A 17,807-nucleotide genomic window follows, 5' to 3' on the forward strand; every position below is an offset into this window, starting at 1 on the left:
AGCTCCCACCTGATGCTCTGATTTAATCTTCTGCCATCTACCCAAATGCCTTCCTACGTGAAGCTCTCCAAAAATGCCTTGCACAGGCCAGAGTGCCCTTCCAGTCATCCTCCCAAACTCTCTGTTTAGAGCCACCCCTTCTAGGAAGCCTTCTCTGACTGCCAGGTAGGGCTCAGTGCTTCCTCCTCCCTGTGCTACTCAAGTACCCTTTGATGATGATCATATGGGATCGTAGCTGTTGCTTTTGCCCCCTGCAAAATCCCCACTCATCCATGAGTTTCCTAGGAACAGAACTGTCTTATTAATCTCTATGGCCTCAGGGACAAACACCACTTGGCATAGAGTAGTTGCTCCATACATGTTTGTCAAATAAGGGAGCTCACTTTGGAATAGAAACCTGCTTTATCCAGGGGAGAATCACAGTCTGCATATTAAAGCTGAGATATGTAGAATCAGCAGGTTCTCAATGGTAATCAAAATCGGAGTTAGTATGCTCTTTTTCAGAATTTACTACTATAGGAGAGCAACTCAACTTTTAGAGTCTTAGCATCCATCTCAAAGTGTAGGCCCTAGTGTGAGTGATGGAAATTTTAGGCCTAAGGTGGAGGATGGGCTTGGACTCATGCGGATTTGGATTCAGATTCTCTCATTGGCTCTATGATTTTGGGCAAGTCTGTACCTCTCTGAGCCTCAGTTTCCTGTAATAGTATTTGTATTATTCCACTGTGGATTAAATGAGAAAGCAGGTGCATATTTTTCATGAGTTGGTCAACAATTTGATATTTTTTATTATTATTATTATTGCTGCTCTTTACCGACTCCAAAAGGATCATCTGAAGCCTCAATTTCAGCTCTAAGCCGAGTATGTGAAGCTCAGCCTTGAAGCTGGGACAGTCCGTGGCGGGTGGGGGTGTGTGGGCAGAGTCTTAAGGATCCTCTCCCTCAGCTGCAGTTCCCATAGCTGGAAGGGGAATCTGGCTTCTCTATGGCAAGGACAAGCTGGGTGGGGCTGAATCAGTGCCTCCTGAATCCCTCCCTCATAAAGTATGGAAATTTCCCATAAGTGTCACGGAAAATACAAGTTTCTAATTTTGCCTAGCATTGCTGAAGCTACTTCCATTAAAATGATTCCTAGGGAGACAGAACAACCTTAATAGAGGTATTATTTTGATTAGAAAACTCTCAACTCAGCTATGCTATGAAGCTGACTTCACAACAGCCTATAGAAAAGATGGGCTGAGATGATCTTTTGAGAAACAGAACACACATTTAGTCTCCAATCAGGATTGAGTCTGAAAGGCCAAGTTCACCCAAAGGGGAGACAGGGGCCCACCATGGGTTGTGTTAGAGCACCCTTCACTTCCTACTCTGGACCACCTCATTGCCTCCGGCCCCTCCTATTCTCTGTGTAGCTGTCCCATCACAGTCACCAGCTAGGGTGTGAGAAAGGCACTCTTTTCCTTCCTTCCTTTTTTTTTTTTTTGATGTAGTCTCACTCTGTCACCCAGGCTGCAGTGCAGAGGCACAATCTCGGCTTACTGCAACCTCCGCCTCCCAGGTTCAAGTGATTCTCCTGCCTCAATCTTCCAAGTATCTGGGAAAACAGGTGCGAGCCACCACGCCCAGCTAATTTTTGTACTTTTAGTAGAGATGTGGTTTTGCCATGTTGGCCAGGCTGGTCTTAAACTCCTAACCTCAAGTGATCCACCTGCCTTGGCCTCCCAAACTGCTGGGATTATAGGTGTGAGCCACCACGCCCAGCCTAGGCACCCTTTTTCTATGCATTGTCACTCAGCTGTATTTCATCTATGAGCATGGACCTTTTATTTCTCTTTTTCTAACCCTGTAACAAGAGTGCTGGGACCCCAAGAGTTCCACACAACATAAGCAGAAAGTCTTCACTTTATGGAATATGTGCATTTCAGCAAAGTTGGCTATAAAACGAACCTCCAAAAGCAAATCTTATTTGTCTACTGAGTTCTATGATAGGGTTAAAAATACGTCCCCAGTCACAAAATTCCTAACAGTCTGAACTGAGAACTTTTCTTAAAGACTTTATTAAAGGAAGTGTGTTCTCAGGCGATTTTTCTCTCCACTTCCTTACCCATGTCTTGGGATACTTCGATTTTGTACTCTGAGAGCATAAACTTTGTCTGAACACTTTTCCTTTCCTCGCCTGTGGTCATTTTCAGTTTCTAATAGAAGTGGCTTGGAGATAATGAGTTGCCAGCAGGTGTACTATCTGTCATGCCCAGACAGGCCCCAGCTCACCAACTAGTGACCCATGCTCCTCCCCTTAGGCCAGCACTGGACACAGAAGTGGCTATGAAAAACAACCCAGACCTTTGAGAAAATTCTTGGTTCTGAAGAGGAAGGAGGGTGAAAAATTGGGAACTATTAATAGGATCTGACTTTGGGGCTTGCTCCCACTGGATCTGGCTACCTCTTCAGTAGCTTGTGCTTAAAAAAATTGCCTGCATAGAGCCTGAAATCCTACTAATAAGATATTCACTTAAGTTAACAAGCTCCTTGTTTTTGAAGTACAAAGAGCTGAGAGTGACTTCCATCTCCCTATTGGTGCAATGATGAGGTTGGATCAGATTAGCATTTCTCATACTGTGATCCTAGACCATCTGTACCAGAATCCTCCAGGGGCTTGTTAATGCTGATTTCTGGGTCCTACCCAGAACTACTGTAATCAGACTCTCTAAGAGGAAGAGCCTGGGAAGTCCCACGTTTAGCCACCTCCCCAGGTGACTCTGATGTGGTTTGAAAACCACTGCTCTGTTAAGGCTGCTCATACTGTATATTTACTCACACCTTGGGCTAAACCAATTTAATCCATCCATTTTCTTCTAGCCTCTTCATTGAGGTCTGCCAGATGGAGAAAATGAAAATCTGGGAGTGGCCGGAGGGAGGCGGTATGTGATTTTAGAACTGGAAGACACTGGGCGATAGGGCAGGGCTTGGTTGAGGGTTGGGGCTGCAGTTGGTAGAGAAGTCTTTCTTCTCTTCTTTCCCTCTGTCTTAGAATGCCTGCCCTTCCTCTTCCCCTTGGGACAGTGCTACAACATGGTGAGACTGGTTTTTGTGAGCTGGCCTGGGACTGCACCCCTAGGGTGAGCAGAGCTCATATGAAAAAGCTCCCTGTAGGTTTCTAACAGCTGACTTTCGAAGTGGACTCCTGAACAGTCTTTAGAGACTCCAATTGCCCTTGGATGTGGCAGGAATGGGGTTGGGGGGAGGTCAAAAGTGGGGCTGGGGGGATACCTGCAGTGTGCTCCAACCCAAATTTCCCTTCTGTAGAATTGGGTCTGCCGAGTCTATAGAAACAGATGCTGAGTTCTATAGACTCCTGCCTTACCCTACAAGCTCAAAATTCCACAGAGAACAGGCCACTTACCTGTGGGTGGGTCAAAGGGAAGATTATGAGCTGGGCAGGGCAGCCTGGGGATGGGCTGCTCTGGAGCAAACATTCACCTGAGTGAAGTTGTTTGACTTCATCATCAGCATGGCTGGCACTCAGAACAGCTTTGAGTATCCTAAGGCACGAGTCTCATTTATTCTCACATGGCTTTTTTTTTTTTAATTAACAAAGAAGATCTCTTGGGGGTGACATGCTCCAGAGAGCAGTCAAAAGGTAAAAGATGACATTTACAAAAATCCATTATTTTCTCTCTCCACTTCACTGCTCTATTGACTGTTTTTCTGTTCAATCAAATCCTATTCACAGCTACACATCTCATTTCAGGAACTGCCACGGCGATAAATCTCCCATCCTTTCTTCACTGTGCTTGCCGCCTCCCCACCCTTTATCCTCTTCCCTCTCCTAGAAGGTCTGGGGTCCTCTTGGTTGGGTCTCTTGTGTCTAGGAAATCTTCATTCAGTTTGCCTTTCCCCATCACTCTTCCTAATCCCAAAGACCCCAACCCAGGCCACCTGCCTTCCTCCCTGTATGGATTAGCTGTGCTGCATCTAGTTGAGAATTGTGGCTAGGTCAGCCCTACTCTAAAGTCATAATCTCTCTCTCTCTCAATTTCGCCCTCCCCTCCCCTCCCCTCCCTTCCCTCCCTCCTTCCCTCTCTTTCTTCCTTCCTTCCTCTCCCTCCTCCTCCTCCTCCTTCTTTTTTCTTTAATGAGGTTTCACTGTATTGCCCAGGCTGGTCTAAAACTCTTGGGGATCGTCCCACCTCAGCCTCCCAGTGTTGGGATTATAGACATGAGCTACCAGGCCTGGCCCCTTTGTCATTTTTCTGTGTGTCATGGCACTGATCTTCTGAGGGAGTGAGGGACTGTGGGCTGGTGATACAGGCTCTCCGTAGAGGAGGGAAGAGAGGGATTGCACAGAATACTCTGGGCAGTAGGAACAGGATAGAAGTGCACACTGTCAAATGCCCAGTCTACTGTTTATTTGACTACTTTGACTCTGGCTTCCTTTCTCCTGTTTATTCCCTCATTCTTGTTCATAAAGCATTTAATGAGCAAACAACCTTTGCAAGGCACCATGCTAGGCTAGAAACTCAGGAGGGACACCAGGGTCTGATCACAGAAAGTAAGAGCCTTCGTTTATCGGCTGACATCCTCTCCATGTTCAGTAGCAATGCATCCCATGTGGAGTGGATACATTTAGTTTTACCGTTAGCAGATCTAGAGCAAATTTGCTTTTGGGTGATTGAAACTTATTCTATTCCTTCAGCAGTTAATCACTAAGTATTGGAGTGATATAAAGTAGTCCAGCTGATTCAACAATGTGCTTGGCCTGTGCTGATGGACAGTGTGTAAGCTAGACCACTGCCCAGAAAGGGCACTATAGACCAATTCAGTACTCAGGTGTCTTTTCTTGCAATTTATTCTCCCCTGAGGATAAATTATTCACCATCTCCATTATCATCATTACTATTTATTGAAGGCTCACTTTATGCCAAGCATTGCATTTGATCATATTTCTTCTTATTGGATCCTTACAACAATCCTATGAAGTTGGCTCTCTTAGTATTCTCATTTTGGAGCTGGGGAAATTGAGGCCCAAGGGATTTAAGTACTTGCCCAAGGCCACAAAGTCAGTAAGAGGCCGAGCTCAGACTGAAACGTAGTCTGTCGGTCCATGGGGTACCAAGGCTCCAACATAGCCTGTGGGCCGAGGAGCAGAGCCAAGCACCTCTCAGGTGCATTTCTCAGCACTGGGCCTGGCACCTATTCTCTTGACACACAAACTACTTTGCTTCAGGGAGTAACAGCTTCTGTGGTTCAGCAGCACCAGAGTCCCACTCTTTTAGGTAGTTTCAGCTGGGTGGGGCAGCGCAGTCCATAATTCTGAGCTAAGTGGCACAGAATTCATTGTACTTGGTTCTCAGAGGCAAGTATCTTACCTTAATGGGTAATTTCTCCAGAAGAGTAAGATGAGGCCCTGCTGCAACCTGGAAATTGCTCAGGGAGTCTGAGGGGCAGGGCTCAGAGCCATTTCTACTAGCTGGAAAACTGACATTCTAGGCCACTCAGGGCTTCCTGGGGACAAGTGTCAGGAAGTGCTTAGCCCCATTGATCCTGGCTGCTGTGCTGGGATTCCACAAGGCTGAAAACCTGACTATCCTCCTTTCAAGACTTTGGGCAAGAGCTTGGTGAAGGCAAGGAGAAGTTCTGGAACTGAGTGGGTCTGGGGCAGGACATGGACTGGAAACACTTCTGTGTTTCAGGCACTTTATGTAAACATCCTCATTTATCCATAAAGGTATTTGTGAATAAGGTGGGAAACCTTATTTTCATTTTATAGACGAGGACACAGAGGCTCAGATAAATCAAATGACTTAAGTTCACCAGCCAGTATATGCCTGTGTCAGGAAGTATATTCAGGTCTTCCACACTCTTCCACTAGACCCTTCTCGGTGCTACCGATGGCTGGCCCTCCAGGAGACTATCTGGCATCCTGCCCCGCGCCCATCCCCAGGGGAGGAGCTTTGGATCTTTGTGGACACAGGCTTAGAGAGCTCCATCACCACTTCCACAGTGGGGGATGTGCATGCCATTGTGTTACTCTGCCTGCTTTCTGGAGCACCCCTAGCAGCTACTTCTGGACCCCAATTTCAGTGTCTTGCCTCATGCTCAGGCTGCATGCCTCCTGCCTCTCTCACATGGGCTTTCCTTCCTGCTGCAGAGGCACATGATGCTGCAGGACTTGCTGGGTGTCCACACACAAGACCTGGCTTGCCCAGCCAGGCATGGAGAGCAGTGACCTGCAACCACTCGCAGACCTGCCTCCCATGCTGTGTGGATATGGCTTCCCCAGGGCTTCCCTGGAAGTGTAGGTGAGTTAACGTCCTATGGAGTGACTAATGAGAGACAGCAGATGGGACTGATCTGGATGATAAATTCTCTATTCTCAGCCTGATGGGCTATTCTGAGATGTGGTCTTTCCAGATAGTCCCCCTGGAGAGGTCCATCATGCCCATGCTGTGTATTCTGGTGGGCAGTGGCCAGGGAGCTGCCTGGATTTGCTTTCCCCATCCTCACTTCACACACCTCTCATGCAGCAGCACTTTGTACTTGCTTCCCCTCTTCCCATTCTTCACTTTCCTTTTTCCTTCAGTTTTATTTCCCTTAGATTGCAACTCCCTCACTCTAATAAAGTGTTAGCATGCAACTTTTACCGAGAGTTCTGTTTTCTAGGTAACACAGGCTAAGACAATAATAATAGTAAGAATAATTTTTTTTACCACATATTGAGAGTTTACTACGTGAGTTACGTCATCTCACTGAATCCTTGCACAATCTCTTTGAAGAAGGTACTATTATTATCACCATTTTAAAAACAAGAAAATGAAGTATCAGAGATGTTAACCCATTTCCCCTTGGCCCCAAGAATACTCGCCAGCATGCTTGCTGCTGCATTGTTTACCCTGAGATAACTCATGGATTGCAGTCCTAACTTTACCCCCAAAGTTTACCACAAAATATCTCGCTTTTATTATTATTTTCACATCACTCTAGTCTATCAACTTTGGAAACAAAAGACAACATTATATTAATGGCATTCTGTTTTTAGTAGTGGTCTTTCCATTTATGAAATTTCCATTTATGAAATAATTCCTGATTGCTGAGAATGTCAAATCCTAGAAAACGTAGCATTCCTACATGTGATTTTTTTTTTCTAAATGGGAACATGCTCTGGTCACACGAAATGTAAGTGGCAAAGTGAGGATTTAACTCAACTCATCTGTTCAACTCCAGAACCTGAACTCTAAACCACCCTTGAATAAAGTTGCCTTTAACCTTGAGAGATAGCAAGGAAACAGCAGTCTCTGCAAGAAGCCACCTTCAGGAGACTCCCAAGGATTCCCAGGAAGCCCAGGGAGAACCTCAGGGGAAAGCTCTCAGATACTCACGTTGTAAACGCTGGGTTGTATTTGGCACCTCGGTAGTAAGAGTACAGGTTGAACATCCCAATCATGAAGGCCACAAATACCATGATGAAAATGACCATGAACTTGAAGATATCTTTCACAGTTCTCCCTAGCGAGATCTGCAGGGGCCCAAAACTCTCGTTGGCTGGCAGGATGTATGCAATGCGAGAGAAGCTCAGCACGACGGCTATCGCGTAGAGCCCTTCCGATATGATCTGAGGGTCTGAAGGCCACCACTTGTCCCTGGCTAAAAGAAAACAATCTGGGTTACTCACGAGGCCACAGGATCTATTCTAGAAGAGAAACCAGTTAGGCATCTTTAGAGGTCTCCAACTGCATCATTTGCCATTCTTGTCCTTGTCCTTAAATTAATCCCAATATCCAGAAGTTGCCACCCTCCCTCTTGGAATGTGCTGGACCATCTGCCTGGAACACTCTTCTCTCACTTCGAAGTATGATTCATTCCTAATCCTCCTCTAAGACTCTGCTCAGGCATCACCTCTTTCAGGAAGACTTCTGTGATCCCCCTTACCCCCACCACGGGCTGGGCAGGTTCCCAGTTTCCGTCTGTGCTCTCATTGTATCCTGTATACCCTCCATGTCTTGGCACTCACCAGGCCACTTGCTATTCTGTCTCCCTCACCAGTGTTTAGCTCCATGCTCAGATGCTGTCCCACTCACTCGGGAGGCAGCGCGAGGAGCGAGATGGGCAAGAGCGTGGACTTGGGAGTCAGACAGCCCTGAGGCCAAATGTGGCCCATCCACCTACTGGCCACATGACTCTGAGAGACAACTAACTAACCTTTTGAGCTTTATTTTCCTCATCTCTAAATTATGGATACTATCCATTTCACAGGACTGTGGAGAGGATGAAATGAAATCATACACGTAAAGTGCTCAGCACAGGGTCTGGCACACAGCAGGTACAGATAAGTGTTTGTCAAATGACTGAATAGACTTTTAACCACAAGTTTAGACCAGACACAGGTCAGAACAAATAAGCTCACATGGGGACCAGGAATCTAAAGGATCTTGCCTGAAAAAATACTCTTGGGTTTTGTTCCTCAGGTACTGTGTGCTGGGATATTGCTCCTTGATTAAGCGAAGGCCCCAAAAGTGGTGACCAGTCAGGCAGGTTTGCCACGACAGCCCTGTTCCAGGTAGGCAAGGGTCCTAGGACTGATCCTGAGCTGGGAAGGCTCTGCTTGTGGTCACTGTGACCACAAGGGCCTGAGCTCTCCTATGGGTATTTCTGCAGCAGAGCAAACCTGCAAAGTGTTCCTATTGCAGTTCTAATGGTACAAGGAGCAGCACATATCACGAATCAGCTGTCTATTACATGTCAGTGATTCTCAAGTGAGGGCAGCACTTCTCTCATGGAGGATGTGTGGGGGTGTCTCTGGTTGTCAAAGTGACTGAATAGGAGTACTACTAGGATGCTAATGTCCTGCAATGCTCCAGACAGATCTGTACAATGAAAACTGCCCTGCTGGAAAAGCTAATAGTGTCCCTATTGAGAAATGCTGAGTGAAATATTAATTGAGAAACATTGAGAAACCTAAATTAGCACTTACACTTACATTAGCTGTAATTTTCACAACAGCCCTGTAGAGTAGATATCATTATTGCCATTTTTAAGATTGGATTTAGGGTATGGGGTCCTTTTCAGAGCCCGGTAAATGCAGATAGCAAGGATATTACATAGCAATTCGTGGCATTCCAAGGGAGATTGAAGAGGAAGGCTTTTATTCTTTATTTTCAAAACTACACTCTGTTAAATAATTATAACAATAGAGAGCAGTAAGAAACCTTTAGTAAAGGAAGCCAGGCCACAAAGTTTCATGGAGTGATTCTAAATTGCATTTGGAAATATAATAACATTACAGATTCTATGTTCTCATCAAGGTCATACCTCAAAAATCCATGAAAGACTAGTAAGCAGAATAAATTACATGTTTTCCAATATATCTGTCATCTTCTATGGATAAATATTTGGATAAGATAAAATAAGACATAACTTCTCCCGTTAAACAGAAGGCAAAAAGGAATTCTTTTTTTTCTGCAGCCTCTAGCTCACCATCTTAAACCTCAGTCACAATAACAAGACACTCTTATAATCTACTCAGATAGATTTAGCTGTTGTCAGATCCTGGTGACTAGGTCAGGACTTATATTGAAAAATATTATATTTCAACTGACTTGTAAAGAGTTGTGATGAGCGTAGAATGAACAGCACTGTGATGATTTGGACAAAGGGGTTTTCTCCTTAGAGCTATTTCCAAGAGAAAAATTGCCCTATCACAACCTGAAAAATTGGTATCTGCGCATTTGGTGCTGTAGACGTTGGAAGGAGCCACCGTCCAGCTGGCCACAAGAGGGCTCTCCTGCCCTGTAACTGGAGCACAAGTTAAGCCAGAAATCCAAAGGATTTCCAAGGGCACAGCGTGAACTGCAAATACAAGAGCAATAACGTACTATGCTTTGGGTTGGGTGAGACCTTAATACAACCCATAAAGCAACAGAAGTCAGAAGTGGACAATACTGCAGCCTGAATCCTGGCATTAAGAAAAGTACATAATGCAGTATCAATATTCTCTCTTCCTTCCTCGATGAACCCTGAACAAGACAGAGGATAATATCCAAGTTATTTTGCTTTAAGAAAGTCTGAATTTGCCACACCCCAAAATGGCAGAGGGTGGGTGGGTGGATGACTTGTAATACTACAAGACTCTCCATTTCTCAATGGAGATTTCCCTACCACATTTACATGTAACATAATCTACACTGAAAACGGGCAGTTACTCAACTTTTGCGTTAAGCGAACAACCCTCTGCAGATCATTGTTGTATCTGACCACAGAATCATTGTTGTATCTTACCACAAAGATTCTGTGGTCCCGAAGCCATCTGGCTTCATGTAACAGGGACATTCAACACTCAATCCCTTCAAGATGTTGTAGCTACCATTAGCAATTGCCTACTAAGTGTCCAGCTGCTTTTTACTGTTAACAAGTATCTACTGTTCCTTCAACTTTCAACATCTTTCTGTTGCAGTACAGAAATTAGTGTTTGAACAAGAAAATGACCCAAAAGGTAGTAGTAAGACATAACTTATTTTAAAATAAGTAAGCAGATAATAGCTGCTACCATTAAGTGAGCACTTACTATTTTCACAGCAGAGTGCAAAGCGCTTCACATACACTATTTTATTCAACCCTCAAAATAAACTTTTTGACGTAGGTATTATTATCTCTGTTTTACATATGAGAAAAAAGAGCTCAGAAAAGTTAAGTAAACAAGATCTCACAGTAAACTACCGAACTAGGATTTGAATCCAGGTCTCTTCTACTCCAAAGCTTGGGGACATAACCACTATGCTATTCAGCATGATTTTCAAATCATGTCAGGCCAGGATTCCCTGCTATACAAGGCAATCCTGTATTTTCTGGAAACATTATAAGCCCTGCTATAAAAACCTGATTCTTCATGTTTAAAATAGGGACAAAAGAAGGACCCTTTTTTGCCGGGCTATTTGCAAGAATTAGAATTGTGTGTATAAAATGTCTACACAGTTCCTGGCACATAGTAGGTTCTCAATAAACATATGTTATAACTATTATTAGTATTCCTAAAGTCTCAATCTACTACATCAAGCTGTAAGGCTTTGCATTTTGCAAGAATTAAGGTAATTAAGGTATCTTCTAAGAATGTATCTTGCCACCAAGCAATAACTAGGAAAGCAGGATTTATTTTTGCACAAAACACAGGGATCCAATATAGAAGGAAAATTCTTTCGCATATACATATCCCTTTAGCGCTCCTGGATGCACATCAGAAACAAGACGTTTCTTAAAAACAAACAAACTACAGAAATGTTCCCAAGGGCCTTTCAGAAACAAATTCATCCTTAACACAAAAAGATTCATTTCTCAAAGTCACTAATTCCACGTTCTATTCTGCTGGCTACACTTCCAGGACCAAGGGTTTTTTTGAGGTGGAAAGGATGCTCTGCACTGACAGTGGAACTGCCAAAGTCGGCTGTGTTACAAATCATGGGCCACTTGATTACAAATAGCGTTACAAATTCACCAGCCCCAGTGAAGCACCAGGCCCACGTCCCGGAAGCGCCAAAATGGAGTAGGGGAAGCACCCTCCGACTCACCGTAGGTGAAGTATGCCACTTCCGGCGGAAGCGAGACATTCTGCAGCGTGTCGTCCTGCACGTGCTGGTCCACGTACAGCTGTGCCTCCGTGGCCTTCAGGAAGGCCATGAAGCGTGCTGTGAAGGAGGCCACGAAGATGGACAGCATCCCGAAATCTAGCAGGTTCCACAAGTGCAGCACGTACTCCCGTGGCCCCTCCTCCCAGATTTCCTTGCATTCGGACCAAATCATTCCTGTGGGAGAAGAAGGCCAGGCTCATTTTTCGTTTCTCTTGGCATTTGTGACCGCATGAGGTCATGGAGGGAACCAGAGTACAAATGTAAATATCAACTCTTTGGAGCTGGGACCGTCGATAGCCAGAGGCAGACAGAAACGTGTTTTCAAAGACAGATTTAGACCCAGGAGACTCAGAGACTTGGCCTTGTGCTTACGAACACACTGTCTCTGGAAGTGAGGAGAGAGTTTTCATTCGTTGATAGATTCTTGGAGGGAATATAGGAGAAATACAGTTGCTGACATTTATACACTTTAAGAACTTTAAGAACTTAAAGAATCAATTAGTCCTAAATTAAATATAGGGAAACTGAGGTCCAGGAATTGTAAAGGGCTTTCTGAAGGTCCCCCACTCCATGCCCCAAATTCTACAGAAATGCCCCAAGAACCTAGAACTATGGTTTTTTTTGGACATAGAACCCAGTTTTTTGTTTTGTTTTGTTTTTAAATCCCAGATTAGAATGCTTCTGTATTTCTGTGTCATGAGCATTAATTTAGGGTTATTAGATTTTTTCTTACTCTTTCATAACTTATTGGATTTTAAAGATATATGTCCTCATTGTTACATACTAAACAATATAGAAGTATATAAACAAAATGTTACTAGTTTCCCCAGCCTTCCTCTAAGCCAGCAGCCCTTTTGGCACCAGGGACCAGTTTCATGGAAGACAATTTAACACAGGGTGGGGTTGGAGTGGGGGTGGAGGGTGGGATAGTTTCCAGATGAAACTGTTCCACCTCAGATCATCAGCCATGAGATTCTCATAGGATGGCAACCTAGATCCCTCACATGCATAATTCACAATAGGGTTTAGGCTCCTATGAGAATCTAATGCCGCTGCTGATCTGACAGGAGCTGGAGCTCAGGAAGTAATGCTGGCTTGCCCACTGCTTACCTCCTGCTGTTCAGCTCGATTCCTAACAGGCCACAGACTGGTACCAGTTGGCGGCCCAGGGGTTGGGGACCGCTGCTCTAAGCCATCCCTGTGAGGTAGCCTGAGCTAATAGTTGTTGAGTATCCTTCTAGACCTGTACTGTCCAATACCATAGCCACCAATCATATGTGGATACTGAGCACTTGAAATGTGTCTAGTCCAGTTTGAGATGTGCTGTAAATGTAAGGTACACACCAGATTTCAAACACTATGAAAAAAGAATGTAAAGTATCTCATTAATAATTTTTTGCATCAGTTACATGTTGCAGTGATTAATATTTTGGATATGATTGGTTAAGTATATTGTTAATTAATTTCACCTATTTGTCTTTATAATATGACTTTTAGAACATTTAAAATTATATAGCTCATGGTTGTTGCTTGCCCTGTATTTCTATTGAATAATGCTATTCTATACCTTCACATTTACTGATTACTAAATTATTACTATTTAAATTATTTTAAATTACCGGCATACCTTGTTTTATTGCACTTTGCTTTATTGTGCTTCACAGAGACTGTGTTTTTTTCAAATTAAAGGTTTGTGGCAACCTTGTGTTGGGAAAGTCTATTGATGCCATTTTCCCAATAACGTGCTCACTTTTTGTCTCTATGTCATATTTTGGTAATTCTCACAATATTTCAAACCTTTTCATTATTATATTCATTATGGTTGGTCTGTGACCAGTGGTCTTTGTGATCTTTGATGTTACTATTGTAACTGATTGGGGGTATCATGAACCACTCCCATATAAGATGGCAAACTTAATCAATAAATGTTTTGTGGGTTCTGACTGCTCCACTGACCTGCTGTTTCCCTGACTCTCCCTCCCCTCGGGCCTCCCTATTCCCAGTATTTCAACAATATTGATATTAGGCCAATTAATAGTTCTACAGTGGTTTCTAAGCTTTTAAGTGAAAGGAAGAGTTGCATATTTCTCACTTTAAATCAAAAGCTACAAATGATTAAGGTTAGTGAGGAATGTGTATCAAAAGCTGAGATAGGCCAAAAGCTAGGCCTTTTGTGCCAGACATCTAAGTTCCGAATACAAAGAGCAAGTTACTGAAGGAAATTAAAAGTACTACTCCAGTGAACTCATGAGTGATTGATTAAACCAGCTACGGCATTCCCTTAAGCCAATGCCCAAACCAGAGGAAGACCCTCACTCTCTTTAATTCTATGAAGTCTGAGAGAGGTGAGGAAGCTGCCAAAGAAAAGTTTGAAGCTAGCAGAGGTTCGTTCATAAGGTTTGAGGAAAGAAGCCATCTCCATAACAAAAGTACAAGGTGAAGCACCAAGTGCTGATGTAGAAGCTGCAACAAGTTATCAGAAGATCTAGCTAAGATAATTGATAACAGTGGCTACAGTAAACCACGGATTTTTGATGTAGATTAAACAGCTTTATCTTGAAAGAAGATGCCATTTAGAACTGTCAGAGCTATAGAGTAGACATCAGTGCCTGGTTTCAAAGCTGCGTAGGACAGGCTGACTCTCTTGTTAGGGACTACTGCGGCTGGTGACTTTAAGTTGAAGCCAGTGCTCATGTACCATTCCAAACCTAGGGCCCTTAAGAATTATGCTAAATTGACTCTTCCTGTGCTCTATAAATGAAACAAAAAAGCCTGGATGACAGCGTATCTGTTTACAGCATGGTATATTGAATATTTTAAGCCCACTGTTGAGACTTACTGCTCAGAAAAAATATACTTCTTTCACAATGTTACTGCTCATGGACAATGCATGTGGTCACTTAAGAGCTCTGATCGAGATGTACAGGAGATTAGCATTGTTCTCATGCCTGTTAACATAGTACCCATTTTGCAGCCTGTGGATCAAGGAGTAATTTTGACTTTCAAGTCTTATTATTTTAAAAAATACATATCATAAGGCCATAGCTGCCATATATAATGATTCTTCTGATGGATCTGGGCAAAGTAAATTGAAAACCTACTGGAAAGGATTTATCATTTTAGATGCCATTCAGAACATTAGAGAATCATGGTAGGAGGTCAGAATATCAACATTAAATGGAAGAAGTTGATTCAAACCTTCACGGATAACTTTGAGGGGTTCAAGACTTTAGTAGAGGAAGTTACTGCAGATGTGATGGATATAAGAGAACTAGAATTAGAAGTAGGGCCTAAGATGTGACTAAATTGCTGGAATTTCATGATAAAACTTCAATGGATGAGGAATTGTTTCTTATGGATGAGCAAAGAAAATAGTTTTCAGAGTCTACTGGTGAAGATGCCGTGAACATCGTTAAAATGATGACAAAGGATTTAAAATATTCTGTAAACTTAGTTGACAAAGCAGCAGCAAGGCTTGAGGGTATTGAGTTTAATTTTGAAGTTCTACTTTGGGTCAAATGCTATTAAACTGCATTGCATGCTACAGAGAGATCTTTAGTGAAAGGAAAAGTTAATTGATGCAGCAAACTTTATTGTCTTAAGAAATTGCCACGGCCACTTTAACCTTCAACAACTACCATTCTGATCAGTCAGTGGCCATCAACATTGAGCCAAGACCCTCCACCAGCAAAAAGATTATGCCTTGTTGAAGGCTCAGATGATTGTTAGCATTTTCTAGCAATAGAGTAATTTTGAAATTATGGTACTCACTTTTTTTAGACGTGATGCTGTTGCACGTTTAATAGACCACAGTATAGTGTAAATGCAACTTTTCTGTGCACTGGGAAACCAAAAAATTCCTGGGACTTTCTTTGTTGGGATACTTGTTTTGTTGTAGTGGTCTGAAACTGAACTTGCAATATCCTTGAGGTATGCCTGTATTAAAATGTAACTATTCAGTTTCAATTTGAGCACCTACTATGTGCTAGGCACTGCCATATGTGTATATGTATTATCTTAAATCCTTGCAACAATCCTATAAAGTACGTTCTGTTATTATCCTATTTTTACAGCTAATGAGACAGTGGCTCAGATGGTTGTAATGTGCCCTGCTAGGAAGCAGGAGATCTGGAATTTGAACCCAGAAGGTCTGCCCCTAGAGTTCATGTTCTTGACCGCTATACTCTTCTGCCTCTCCAGAAAATAAAATTGGGCTCAAATCAGTTAGAAAAGACTCTTGAACATTTTATGTCATCAAAGAGTCTTAAGACTACTCAGACCTGGGAGAGCTTTGTTGTGGAACAATGCTACACTTAACCTGTATATTTAGAGGGATTCACGTGGTAAAAGAATCACCAGCTGGTCAGTGAGTGAAACAATTCCAGCTCAGTGACCACACACTCCCTAGAGGCTAACACCGATAGCCTCTTTTGGCAGTCCCTCGGCCCTGTTCATCAGACATGATGGCCTGCTTTCTTTGGTACCTCCTGCCCCTCCCATTGCTCCTCCTCAGTTTTCTTTGCTGCTTTTCTAACTCTGCCCACTCCTTAAGGGCTGCAGCTTTCCAGGTTTTTGGCCGTTCCCATTCTTCCCTCTGACCTCAAGTTAGTGCATCTAGCCCTGAAACTTTGTCCTTCATTTCCTTGCATATGTCTCACAGATGAATATCTTCCTAATTTTCCTTAAGAACTTCAAAGCTGAATTCCCCCCATAGAGAGAGACTGCTGTTAGTGGGTTAGTGGATGTCTTTCCAGTGCCAATATTACATCCCTCAAGCTGGCCTCCCCATCCCTCCCACCCTCACTGTGTCATATCCTTACCCAGTATTCCCACTCTTGCACCCCTGACTCTTCTGGCTGTCACCAAGGATCACTGCAGTTCTGCAGATCCTCCTCTAGTGGATGTCAGATCCATCTTGCTCTTTTAGTCTTCAACTCTATTCTCTGACCTCATGAAGTTTGGGTCATATCATGGTCACTTCTGTCTTCAGATACCTGTGGTGTATTCCTCATAATACCAAGATAAAGTCTAGACTCCAAAGCTAGGCTGTCATTCCTATGATATTCCACAGTTTTCATACACCCTGTACTCTAGCAAAGCAGGCCCACCTAACAGTCCTCCAGCAGTTCCACCCAACCATTTGCTTGTGTTTCTTCCTTTCTTTTTCCCAGACATTAACCCAAGCACACTCACAGATGCCTACATGATACAATGGCCTTTGGGGGTCCAGATGCTGAAAAAGCCTGGTGTCATAGATGATGCTGGGAGTAGACAGTAATGAGGGCTCTTCCCTGGTCAGAGCCTGGCTGACTTGCTCACAGGCCCACAAGTGGGCACATTCGAGTGATGATCTGATCACTTTTACTTGTCTGGGACTATGCCCAGGGACTATTTTAATCAGAAAATTTCCCTTTCTGTTGAAAATGGCCCATGAAATAAAAGGATTTAAAATGTTTTTCTTTCTTTCTTTTTTTTTTTTTTGCGATGGAGTCTCACTCTGTTGCCCAGGCTGGAGTGCAGTGGTGCAATCTCAGCTCACTGCAACCCCCACCTCCTGGGTTCAAGCAATTCTTCTGCCTCAGCGTCCCGAGTAGCTGGGACTACAGGCACACGCCACCACACCTGGCTAATTTTTGTATTTTTAGTAGAGACGAGGTTTCACCATATTGGCCAGGCTGGTCTCAAACTCCTGACCTCGTGATCCTCCCACCTCGGCCTCCCAAAGTGCTGGGATTGCAGGCATGAGCCACCACTCCCGGCCTGAAATGTTTTCCTAAGGAGAAAAGTAATTTGAGAGCAGCTGTTTGGAGAAGAATCATGGCTTTATTTAATGAAGATCTGCATATTTGTATCAAATTGGAATCCCCACAATAGGAAATATTAAAAAAAATTGCAGGTAGGTTTACCCTACAATGGTAGGGCAGAACCAGCCCCCTCCTTTTTTGTTAACAAAGCTATGTCTCAAATATACCGTATCAAAATTTTTGTGGTAATTCAGTGAAGTAATTTCTTAACACTGAAATACACTTTCATCTGTGACTATGCAACCGGTATTTTTAAAATGGATTTTAAAAATAAATTTTTTAATGGATAGAAAAATAGTGTTTGTTGCTTTCCTCTACCCCCAAATTAAAATTCTCAACATCTGAGTGGAACTGCTTTTAGCATGGCACTAGGAGAGTCACAGGC

At 43.3% G+C, this 17,807-nt stretch overlaps 1 protein-coding gene and 1 long non-coding RNA gene across 3 annotated transcripts in view; one reads left to right on the top strand and one right to left on the bottom strand.

Moving 5' to 3' along the window:
- The window catches only part of TRPC7 (transient receptor potential cation channel subfamily C member 7), a 152,934-nt gene that overhangs the window by 27,465 nt on the left and 107,662 nt on the right, over positions 1 to 17,807 (bottom strand). For both annotated transcript variants that reach the window (XM_063604232.1, XM_003829246.4), the window contains 2 exons: positions 11,559 to 11,792; positions 7,380 to 7,644 (listed from right to left, as the gene is read on the bottom strand). In XM_063604232.1, coding sequence (XP_063460302.1) covers positions 7,380 to 7,644; positions 11,559 to 11,792 — 499 coding nt within the window. The remainder of the gene's footprint in view (positions 1 to 7,379; positions 7,645 to 11,558; positions 11,793 to 17,807) is intronic.
- The window catches only part of LOC130541547 (uncharacterized), an 89,387-nt gene that overhangs the window by 13,459 nt on the left and 58,121 nt on the right, over positions 1 to 17,807 (top strand). The gene's annotated exons all lie outside the window — the stretch shown is intronic.

Source organism: Pan paniscus, chromosome 4 (genome assembly GCF_029289425.2).
Source record: "Pan paniscus chromosome 4, NHGRI_mPanPan1-v2.0_pri, whole genome shotgun sequence".
In the NCBI taxonomy this organism is placed as follows: Eukaryota; Metazoa; Chordata; class Mammalia; order Primates; family Hominidae; genus Pan; species Pan paniscus.